This window comes from Colletes gigas, unplaced genomic scaffold, assembly GCF_013123115.1.
Source record: "Colletes gigas isolate AHSC1104 unplaced genomic scaffold, ASM1312311v1 Colletes_gigas_Sc00014, whole genome shotgun sequence".
Lineage (NCBI taxonomy): Eukaryota > Metazoa > Arthropoda > Insecta > Hymenoptera > Colletidae > Colletes > Colletes gigas.
The window spans coordinates 501482-513530 of NW_025106643.1; the positions used below are offsets into that span (position 1 = coordinate 501482).

Sequence of the window (12049 nt, forward strand, 5' to 3'; positions counted from 1 at the left end):
GACACGCCAATTTCCTTCAAACGAATGACGACACCGTAGTATTAGCGGTCACCACCGCAAATTAACAACAGGCGGTGGGGAGGGAGGGGAGAGGTTCAACGTCTCGATGCTTCTCGATCTGTATTTTCGAAAGAAAGGTTAAACATCGAGTCTCGAGTAACTTTGTTGATACTTGCGATCAAGGGTATCCCAAGTACCTACAAACTACGTCTGTAAAAGAATAACACAGAGATTCCAGACCAGCATTTAACTACTTGAAGATTTATTATCCTTACACTTTTATAACGGCACTACGCGAAACGTCCATTGTTCAATAGATTCGATAGTTTCGATAATTCCTCTTACGGACTGAATCTTAATCGATTATGTGATTCATATGCAAATCGATCGATTGAAATATTTTTTTACATTTAAATTTTAATCTACATTTTTTACACATTAATTTAATTTACGTCGATAAACTTTTTAATGAATGTTTCTTCATATAAATGTTTATCGATGTAACAGTGTTTTCTTAGTAATTTTATTAGCGTCTTACGTGACTGCATTTCGAGATTATTATCGAGAGATTATCGAACACTGAGATGAAATTAATTTTTCTTTGAAATTATATAATATTCATGTTTTGTATAATTCAAATTCTATTTCTACAAAAAGTAGATCCCCAATATGCGTGCTATGTCATTGAAATATTTTTTACAATTGTCAAATTTTTGTTTGTACACTTATTAATTCATTAAACAACTTCCTAACAATTTTCATTGTTTTTATTACATTTTGGAAGATACAAACTGTTATCTTTGGGTCGAACGATCAATTACTTTGTATGTTTACATTCCACAATCCTATAATTCGTTCAATAACCTGATTTTGTATAATCTTCGTTCAATAATTCTAGCTTTTCGTATCTATGAAATCGAGATAATGTTAAACATTAAATGGTATTTTAATTTAGTACACTGTGATAAGAGAGAAATTAGATCGGTATGAAGGGAGAAAATCCTGTTCTCGATGTATCGTAATAGACATCTGCGTCGTATAGGTTAGGTTAGAATCAGATTAACTTCTGCAGAAACTATAGCTCGCGTGCCTGTAGTCACGAGTATAAAGTGCCATATTGCAATGATAAGAAAGATTTCCCCGCTTCATGAGATAAGAACCTTGAATCATTATTTAATATAAAAGACAGTCGACTGAGCGAGTGAAAAAATGGTGGTTAGTCCGTCTGTCAATCTAGCAGGGCACTGACAATGTGAGAAATAGGTATCATTATACGCCCACACGTCTATCGAATGCCGATAAGAACATAGCGGATTTCTCATTCAGTATTACACGTGCCACACGCAGTCACGATGAGTATTTTGAAAAAAAGGTAATACCATTCGTACTTTTTAATCAGCAAGGAAATTTTCAATTAGAAATTATACTTTTTCAGATTAAACGAATTCGAAGATGTTTTGAATGATGAAGAAATAGATCTTGTCTGTTTGAAACGATTATGTTTCCATGGTATGATCTTTTGTGTCTATTTTAATCCTTCTTTATCCATCTCTTTAGTAAACCAATATTTGTATACTCCGAGTCGTATAAGATTTGGTTGAATAATGCAGCTAATCGATAGTTTATATTTACCAATCAAATCTTGTTTGTAGGAATACCGGATGAAGGAGGACTAAGACCATTGTGTTGGAAACTTTTGTTAAATTATTTGCCTCCTACAAGGGCTAGTTGGTCCGAAACACATACACGCAAAAGAATGCTCTATAAAACTTTTATCAGTATAACCACAAACTTTTATTTTACTCGTAACACTTAGTGGGATAGTAAATAAACTAAACGGTAACAAAAATGTTCATTGTTTACAGAGGATCTCATTGTTATGCCTGGTGAAATAAATTCAGACGGTGAAAGAGTAGATGTCACGTTTCACGATCATCCTTTAAATTTAAATCCTGATAGCAAATGGCAAACGTATTTTAAGGACAACGAAGTTCTTCTACAGATAGACAAAGATGTTAGGTAAGATTAGCATTATTTCTTATTTTGAAAAGTGTCAAGTAAGTGCCTCTTTTGTAGGAGGCTCTGTCCGGATATATCATTCTTTCAACAAGGTACAGATTATCCCTGTGCAGATATTGTGAATTCCAGTGGGCAGAAACGTTTACACCATAGAGTACAGCATACAGTTTTAAGAAGCGCAAATGTGGAGAGGAAAGGACTTGGTGTTACTAAGGTAATTACACTTTTGAATAACCTAAGAAAAAGATAAACCTAACTTCATTTCTTATATTCTTATGCTGATATGGAAAGCAGCAGGTAACATCATTAATTTTATGAATTATTTGAAACAAATCTTCTAAACAATTATAGCTGTTTTTTTGAACGATACACGCAGCTGAATAGGAAATTTTGAAGAATTAGAGGGAGGAGGGGAGAATGGGGAGGCTATCTCTTATTTTGAGTTTAAAAAGAAAACAAAGTCAAAGCACGTTTACGATTAGTATATCTTCGACGTCTTATACAATACTGTCCTAGGAAGTGAGTTTTTTTTCACCTTGGATCATTGTTCGATCTTGTGTTTCGATGGCAACGACTCTGCGTTTTCCTCTCTTATGCCATCTTGCCACACGAGCTACACACAGTCAACCTAACACATAGAAACCCATACACTTGCGATTCTGAGTTGGAATAGTATATTGTAAACTAATATTTTACGGTTAACAAAATTAAAATTTGACACAAAAGCTGCGAACTCACTATGAATTTCTTTGCTAGTTAACTCAAAGACCATGTTACCGCTGAAATATTATTTCTCCCTCACTTTCCCTCCAAATTTCTTGTCGATCAGCTGTGGGTGTCGTTAAGAAGAATATCGAAAATTATATAATTACTTGCAGATAGCAGTTTTCGTTAGGAAAGCTGTGGAAGATTATGCACCACTTGCAGAAGGTGGTGAAGCACATTGGGAGGTTTTAGAAAGAATACTTTTTCTTTATGCTAAGCTCAATCCAGGTCAAGGTTATGTGCAAGGCATGAATGAAATTGTTGGTCCTATTTATCACACGTTTGCTTGTGATCCTGACCAAACATGGAGAGGTTAATTACGAACAACTGTCGTTAAAGTACTCTGATCCGCGGACTTGAAATTTCGCGGTAGGAATGCGAAAAAAATGAAGGGGATACACCTATTCGCACGTACACATTGAACTCTAGTTTGCTATTTGACGCGGCAATTACACGCAGATTTGAAATTTGTTCTTACCATGTATTATGTCACACTGCGTGGCGAAGGCTCGGAATGTGCGACTTGGAGAACGTTAGACATGGGGATGAACGGTTCGGTTCAGGCCCTGTGCCGTTCCGCGGGTCTTCAAGTCAGCGGAGCATAGTAGATACATGTTTTCACGCGGTTTCCAAATAAATTTAAATGAGATTATTTGTAGAACACGCGGAAGCAGATACCTTCTTTTGCTTTACTAATTTGATGAGCGAAATTCGAGATTTTTTTATAAAGTCGTTAGACGAAGCTGAGTTCGGAATAAATTCAATGATGAGTAAACTTATTACTCAAGTAAAGACTAATGATCCGGAAGTGTGGTTGCGTTTACACCAACAGGAATTATGTCCACAATATTACAGTTTTAGGTAAAATTAAATTAAATTAAAAACCCCATTATTAACCCCTATTATTAAGAAAAGATTAAGATACGTACGGATATAAATTTTTCTTTAGATGGTTGACGCTTCTTCTGTCTCAAGAATTTCCGTTACCGGATGTTATGAGAATTTGGGATACCTTATTCGCTGATGAGAATAGATTCAGCTTTCTGATACACATATGCTGTGCCATGATTTTGTAAGTATCGATTATTTCAGGATATTTTATTCTTCGAATAAATATAAATCGATATGTGAAATTTGTTAGGTTATTAAGGGACCAACTATTTGCCGGAGACTTTGCTACGAACGTAAAACTTTTACAAGTAAGTATAATTTGAATTTCATTTCAAACGTGCATCGAGTCTAGCAAGCGAAATAAAAATATGGAATATTTAATTTTTTTTATCACTTTGATAAATTATATAATTTATTCTATGTTTAGAATTTTCCTTCAATGGATATTCAAATAGTACTTTCTAAAGCAGCGACATTGGCAGGCAAAACTTTAAACTCGCCATAACGTATTCTCACGCACGTATAACTTCGTGCAGAGTTGAAAACATGAACAAGATGTTTGAACATTTTTTAACGGCACATTCTGAATACCGTTAATCTTTTTCTGTTTCTCTTTCTCCCTTTTTTTGGTTTTATATATAGTCCCGAACATTTTTTTGTTAATAATTGATCGAAACAAAAATGAACATTCTGTCCGAAAGTCGCTGGGAAGTAAGATAATTTTAGGTAGCATTTTATACTCAAGAAATACGATTTTTTTTTTTTTTATATAAGCCCAGATCGATAGGATCTGAATTTAGCTCTCTATTTCCTTATTAAATGATGAGATAGAGAGAAATTGTTAACTTTTAACAAGAGAGATGGTTTTCGAGCTCGTGAATGTTATTACTTTGTTATACACAGATAAACTATTACTTAATACAGATAAGAAAGTATATACCGATAAAAATATGTTTTGTAGTTTAATGATTATATTTTTTACGAAACTGGTAATCAAAACATTATTGAATTTCTCACTTGTCATTATGGTTGCATAATTCTTCATCAATTCTGTTTCAATTTGAACTCCATTTTCAACACTCGTTAGCACATGTTGTGTTGTATTTAAATATTCTAAAATACAATGATGTATTCATTGATCTATTTACATTTTTTTTTATTTAAGTAAACATACAGGTATTAGTAGAAAGGCGGAAATGTGTAGTAAGCACTTTTATAGAACCGGAAAAGAAATTGTTACTTGGCACGAGTAAGAACTGATTCTCGTTAGGGGTTAAAACATGTATAACTGTGCTGTGAATGATATATTCAGCCATATTAAAGAAGTAAATCTTGTTATATTTCAAAAGAAAACAAGAATGAGACAAGAAACATTTAAATATTCGAAGCAACCATTTATTAAGTTGAAATGAATGAAAGATTGTTTCTTAACGAACAAAATATGAAAAGGTAGTCCAGTAGTTATTAAAAATTAAAAGAAATAAAGAATAATAAAAAAAATAGTGAAATCGCGCGAGTGCGTGTGTAATACTGGTTGATTCGATATACATTTTGTAACGATTAAACAATAATAGATTATTATCGTTTATACGCGCAATAATCACGTAATCTGTTTAAGTGAAATATATTTTATAATCTTATTTTTGTAATGACCTGCGTCGTTCGTCCTACGTTTATAAAATAAAACAATGTTATATTTGCATAAATTGTTGTTTCACTATCATAATCTTCCGCGATTCTTGTTCCACTGAATGAGCTAGCTACAAATTACGCTAAATATATCAGTCGATTTTTCATCGTCGATTATCGATTATCGATTGGTCGTGCTTATGCTAATTAGTGTCTGAATATGTCAAATTAGAAATAAATAAGCTTTTTAATCGAAGGCTCCAAACATTTTTGGAAAATATATAATATATTTTAGAAATTTGTGTTGCACTTTTTTAAGCAATTCTCGTATGGCTTTTAATATTGTTTTTTGTTAGTACAGTTATCGATGCTAGAATACAACGTAACTTTAATCAAAACAAAATGCTATTCGATTGCAAATACGTATGTAAAATACGAGAAATTCTTTCGGCGAGAAACACCTGCGAAGTTGGGGTAAATTAATCAAATATTCATTCGTCGTTCTATCCGAAGAGGAAGTGGATGATTATTATGAAAGTAATAAAGCCGTCGCGTTCGCGAGTAGAATAAGCCGAATTTCTAGATTTCATTTCATTTCGTCTCATCCACTGGCAAATAGAATGATTGGGCCTGCACGGTGTGTGAATACAAATCAGAATACGTTTCGATCATTTGCGAACTAGATGCACGTCTATCTGTTTACATTCGTAATACGATAGTCGAAGCACATACGGAATACGAATCTTTGATAATACTATGTCTACGCTTATTGATAAATATAAATAAAAATATCAATTCCTTGTGGAAAATTTAATAATTTTTTAATAATACCTATATCATTGCAAATGAAAAATTTAATGATAAAATATGTTATTATTATGTGTTTATTATTACAATTCTTCGACTAAATTGATACACGCTTACTAGAGTTTATAATATACCATATAAAATCAATGTTCTCGGTTCATATACAATTGGTAGGAAGTGGGAAGTGTGTGTCTATTCAAATTGATACACGCTGCGCCCTGGATTTACATAGGTGTGTATCCAATTGGATACACATGGCGGTCAACATGTTAAATACCTCGTAAACTATTCAGTGTTCACGCTGTCGAACAGGGATCTAATATTTCACGCTTCTCTATTTGTTTACAACGTTTTATCGAAATCGGTGTGTAATAATTCACGTGGTCCCTGGAGCCGCTCGATTCAAGTGAATCCGAATTGGAAAAATAGTGTAATATCAAAATATATCAGATGTAAGACTATCTTTTCGTCTCGTTGCGTAAGAAATACATACTTTATAGGTTCTCGATTTGTTTCTTTTGATTCATCGAACCGCTTTTAAATCTGGCCTACCGTGCGTCCGTTTTGACCCGCTGTGTGTCGGTCTAAAGACATCCGGGAAACCGTCGTGAATCACAATCGTCGCGTGCTCCCGACAATTCGGGCTTACTTACCATTGGCGTGCAGAATGGAAAATCGACGATAAGATACGCGATTTGGGCGATTCGGGGGGAGCGCGTGCGAGGACTCGCCCACGCGTTCCGCGTGAATCGGCCGCGCGAGGGAACGCGCGATGATCGCTGATTTATGGTGCATTGTGCTCTTAAACTCCTCGGTTATATATACGCGACGGTTCTAGCCGCGACAATGCTCGGGGACCCCAGACTGGTCCTGATTTCTTTTCTTCTCGACTCGGCTCGCGTATTTTGTTGGCGCAACAATCGTCTTTGCTGGTCGGTTTGTCCGCCGCGCGGCGAGAGCCTTGCCATGGCGAATCGCAATCGCGCCACGACATTTCGAGGGTAGGTGCCTGGGTGTCTGCCAGGGGAGGTGGCGATAACTTGGAATGGCGAGGTAACAAATTTCGAGATGAGCGTACGTTAAGGTGTCCAAACTCCGTCCCATTAGTGGTCTTTGCAACATCGATATTACGTACACTATCGGCCAAATATTCGCTATCGCGAGAAACAGGACTTAACATGCCTCCGCAAGAAAAATTAATGAATTTGATCTGTTAGTTATGTCCCAGAAATACCCCAAATATTCAAAATGATATCGACGTTTAGATTCAGAATGGCGCGTTCCTCTACAAATATCACACATACGAATCAGTTTCTAAGTATATTTTGTCGGTCCAGATAAACAGAATGTGTCAGAGCTGGGAAATGCAGAAGAGAAGAAGCTTCTGGGAGAAGAGAAAAGAAGAAAAATCGCGGAACGATTGCGGAAAGAAGAGGCTCGCGCGATCGCGTAGGCGGACTTTTATGGCGGTTGATTGCTTGATTTATAATCTCAGGCCGGCTCCACGGCGATCATAAAGGATCGCGGGACGCTCTCGCTAATATCCGTGGATTTTTGCGCGGACAGAGGAAGGGCAAGGAGGGGAGAGGGAGTCTGCTCGCGGCGATCAAAGTTTGATTAAGAGCACCGCCATACCGGGCTCTAACTGCGGACAAAAACTAGGGGACATTGCCTACCGTAAACACGCCCCCGTCGTTAAGGCAGGACCTTGAAATTTACTTCGCCGCTCAGACGGCCTTCCTACCCCTACGGTTCGGGGCTTTCGGCTAATCAGAGATCGCGGATTTTACGATCGTCGATGCTGATCGTTAAAGGCTCGCCGAGTATGGCCGCTTTCGATATCACGAAGGACCGTTTGGTTCATCAACGGCGCCACGGAAGCTTCCACCTGTACCATTAAACGGAAACGTTTGCGCATCGGGCCCGAAGCCCCTCGTAAACGCGCACTTCGCGTCCGCTCTTGAAACGAGCCGAGCCTTTTTAGTTCGTTCCTTTCTTTTGTTTTTAATTACTTCGTTGAAACGTCTCGTAGTCTTGGAAAGAGTAAGGAAGAGAAAATGGCCGAAATCTGGCTCTTTCTGGGAAATTCACCAGAAATTCGTGCACATGTCCGAGAGTCGTTCTGTAATTCCGTCAGAATTCCGATGTACGCTTATCGATGGTTTCGCTACGGTGTTCGACGAAAAGATAAAATCAAAACCTGAAAGGGTTAAAATACACTGGCGTGCGAATGTGTGCGTTACTCTCGTCCCGAGTCGAGTTCGTCTCTCGATGTTACGAGGCTATGAAGTTGACGAATGTGCTAAGATCACCGGAGGGTGACTGGTAGATTGTTCGCCAGCGTTCTCAGCGGTGGTCCACGCTCGCCGCGGCTCCGATCGATAGATTCTGACCTTAAACGAGTGCTTCGGCACGCCTCTCGAAAAATGATAGATTTCTAGCTAACCCGATTCGGGCTTCGATACAGCGTGCTTCGTCGATTTATTGCTCTTCGCGCGTTTCTGCTTAACGGGTCATCGTGTGTGGCGTGCGAAAGAATTACGCGAGCCGCCGTGAATGAAATTGCGACAGTGCAAAGATTTAGCAATCTTGCACAGCAAAAATGTACCGCACCGGTGATTAAAACTGGCTATGCAAGAGAAACGAAACGCTACCATTGCGCGGCGCAGTCGTTGAAAGATTCGACCGGAAGGAATTCATTGTCGATCGACGATCGACTCATTGGTGGTCCAGTATTGTCGGGCGTCGCATCGGAGATCTTAATCGTTTATTTATGTCGGTGAATGTACGCCCGTATCTACCTGTCGTTTCATTGTACGTGACTTCAGCCTCGCCGCGAGACGTGTCACGGCGTTACAAGTCGATTTTATTTCCTGCTTGTCGTCCCATTACATAATAAATCCCCGCAATCGGTCCGCTCGATCGTAGATTATCGGCGATCGATAGACATCTACACCGACAACCGTTGCCTCCTCTTCTGGGAGATCGAGCCGCGAAGAGGTATCGTTTGGTCTCACCGCCATTGATCCGTTCTGCAACATGTAATGCTCGTTTCCGTTCGACGATGCTTACTTGCAATACAGCTCGCGACAGGTGCATGGTTAGATCAGCCCTGGGACAGAGGAAACGCGATGAAAGTGCTGATATATATTAGCTAAAATCAAAACCAATCGAGACAGTGGTTTCTCAGACATTTATTTACAAGTTACAAAGTATTTATTATTCATAAAGTTTTCTCATAGAGATTAATAGATTTAGTTTAACGAAAAAATATCGGTTGTTCCACTGGAAAAGATGTCGAACGTTTCGAAACGCGAAATAATAGCGACGGAAGTGGTCTTGCAGGGATCAAAAGTAAAAAACTGCTGGAACTAAACGGTACTTTCTTACTTCGTTCTTGTGATTTACATTAGCATATCACAATAAACCCCGTACGTAGAGGACGAGCGTGTCCGGCTCTTCTCTTTCGCTTCTTCCATTTCTCCAGTGGTAGCATTAATCTTAAACGCATGTCAGTAATAATCACGCGTCTTGTATCCCCTATGTGAAACGAACCGACCATCGTAACGATGCTCTGCCTTTCCAAAAACGAAAACTTCCGTTGAGTGATGATGGTATGAAGCATACGCGCGAGCACTACCAAATCGATTGAACGGGGAAAGATGTATGAAACGCGCATGAAAAAGTAGCTAGCTATTAATAATTTTGTTGTTACCAAAAGTTAAATAGAATGAAGTTGTATTGTAATAACGCTTTGACTGTCGCGTGACACGTGTGTGTACACTCCAGAGTTGGCTATGGTTGAATACATTCATTGAGTTAAAAAGTTAGTAATAATATATTTTTAATATATTTGGTAATAATATTGAATTGAGGTGCAGACGATAGTACCCCCTTAAATTGATATAAGGGATGAGGGTTAGAGAGCGGTGGTTGCAACCGGATACGTCAGCCATCCCGAACGTCTCTTTGTTATTACAGATGTAAGTGTTGCGGTTAATCCTCCCATGGGGCGGTCATGCAACCAGCCCGACGCGAATCGTAATCCCGTAAAAATGTAAATGCTCCGTAGCCCCATAAAGAGTGAGGCCCGTTCGTCCTGGCCGATAGAAAGGCTGTTTGCAACGGGGTGCTGGATGGGTCGCGTTCGTTCGATGCCCGAATCGTAGAGACGAACGTAGTTAGAGCGCATTACAACGTGCATGTAATGCGCTACCCACGGGCAAATATTCACAGATGCGAGTCGGGAAAATTCGGCTTTGCGGCGCTCTCTCGCGCCCCGGCTACGGCTAACAGGATTTATTTGTGTCAGCGTGTACGTAGCGTTCCGCGTTTCAAGCACCCTCTGTGTGCGCCGACGGAACACGGGGTACATATGTATTTAGCTGTGTATGCAGCACACCCGGTATATGGCGATACGACCGGGAGAAAGAGAGACGGACCGAGTTAGACTAACTAACGGACTACCAGTTCATTAGAGATCGCTAAACTTTAGGGTGCACCGAAAAGGGTGAGGATTTCGTTATCGTCGAGACCGTGTACATTTTATACCAGCCCGTATCCCGATGGTAATAAAAATCAACCTGGCTGCCAGGCAGTCGTCTCGCGACGGACTTTTCGATGCTCGACCCGCGAAACCGACTGGAAAAATTACTTTTTCCTACGGAACTATCGCTGAAATCTTACGATATTTGGTGTTACGGGGTTTCTAAGTCGCCAGCTTGTACGTAAATTGAATTTAGAAAGACCAAGGGGAAGTTCGGCGAACCCAATATTTCGTGAAAATTGTTTTATCGTCTTTTTTTTTTGTTTTTCCATGCGCTGTGTTCCTTAATCCTTTTCGGTGTCTCAACAGGGTTTAGTAGGGGGCGGGGGTTAATCCTCGAGAATGACGCACTCGAGCGAACGAACCGAGGCCGCGGACAAAAATTAAGCAAAGGGGTGTGTCGAACGATCAAGAGTCACTCTTTTCTCGTATTCGCAACCCCATTCTCTTGTTACATAAGACACAGGGTGAATCGCGGTGGCTGGTAGCACATGTCGCGTCCTACGACGTGCTTAGCACCCTGTGCGCAACAATTGATACGCTGGAAAGGGGTGTTTGAATACGAAATCCTTTGAACATTCTGTTCTACGTCCAAAGAGACGGATAGATACTTGTTTATTGTCCTGAATCCTTGGACACAGCGTACATTATAATCAATATTTAATAAACAGTAAGAGGAAAGTAAACATTTATTTGCTAATTTATTCATTGACATCAGGGTCTATCCAACCCTTTCGAGACAGTTGGGACATTTCTTTTTGCTACTACATATAATACATGTGTATCAAACCTGGAAAATGGAGAAAAACTTTTCCGGAGGAAAATGTTCGCGCGTCACGATTTTCGAACGTTTGCGGGCCCGGGAAATGGAGCCGATGTCGATGCAAATTCATGCAAATCATCGCTGGGACAATAATTATCGCGGCGGAAAAATGGCCAGTCGATACGGTCGGTCGATCATGAATTTCCAGAGCCTGGCCGACGACGGTAGAGAGAGGATTACCGATCGGGAAACGGTGGAAGGGGTTGTAAATGGAAATGGCCGAGGCAAGCAACCCCTCTTTTAAGTTTCTTTTGGCCGTTGTGGCTAATTTGCGGCTGCCAACTCGGTTTGACAGGAAGGAAGGAAGGAAGCGATCAGAAACGAAGGGAGTTCGCCAAGATAAAGGCAGAAATAAACTCCTTTCTTTCTTTCTTTCTTTCTTTGCGATTTGCATGCAATTTCCAATTCCGACGGCCGCCCTTTGATGTATCCTACTGATCGTACCTTGATTAACGCCCTATTACCCGTTCGTGGAACTCTTTTTCTCGCTCGTTGCTTCGCCGATGCTTGGTACGAGGTGGTAGATGGTGAAATGCCACGGTTCGAGTAAAACCACCTAGGCTACGAGC

General features: G+C 39.6%; 1 protein-coding gene across 1 annotated transcript; it reads left to right on the forward strand.

The window, feature by feature from the left end:
• Positions 1-938: 938 nt before the first annotated feature.
• LOC122399568 (TBC1 domain family member 13) lies at positions 939-5153 on the forward strand. Its single transcript, XM_043400335.1, has 10 exons — positions 939-1372; positions 1436-1509; positions 1653-1778; positions 1866-2019; positions 2077-2233; positions 2898-3096; positions 3444-3645; positions 3734-3856; positions 3926-3983; positions 4103-5153. Exons 1-10 carry the CDS (start codon positions 1353-1355, stop codon positions 4178-4180), a joined length of 1191 nt encoding a protein of 396 aa, XP_043256270.1. The 5' UTR covers positions 939-1352; the 3' UTR covers positions 4181-5153.
• The last annotated feature ends 6896 nt before the right edge of the window (positions 5154-12049 follow it).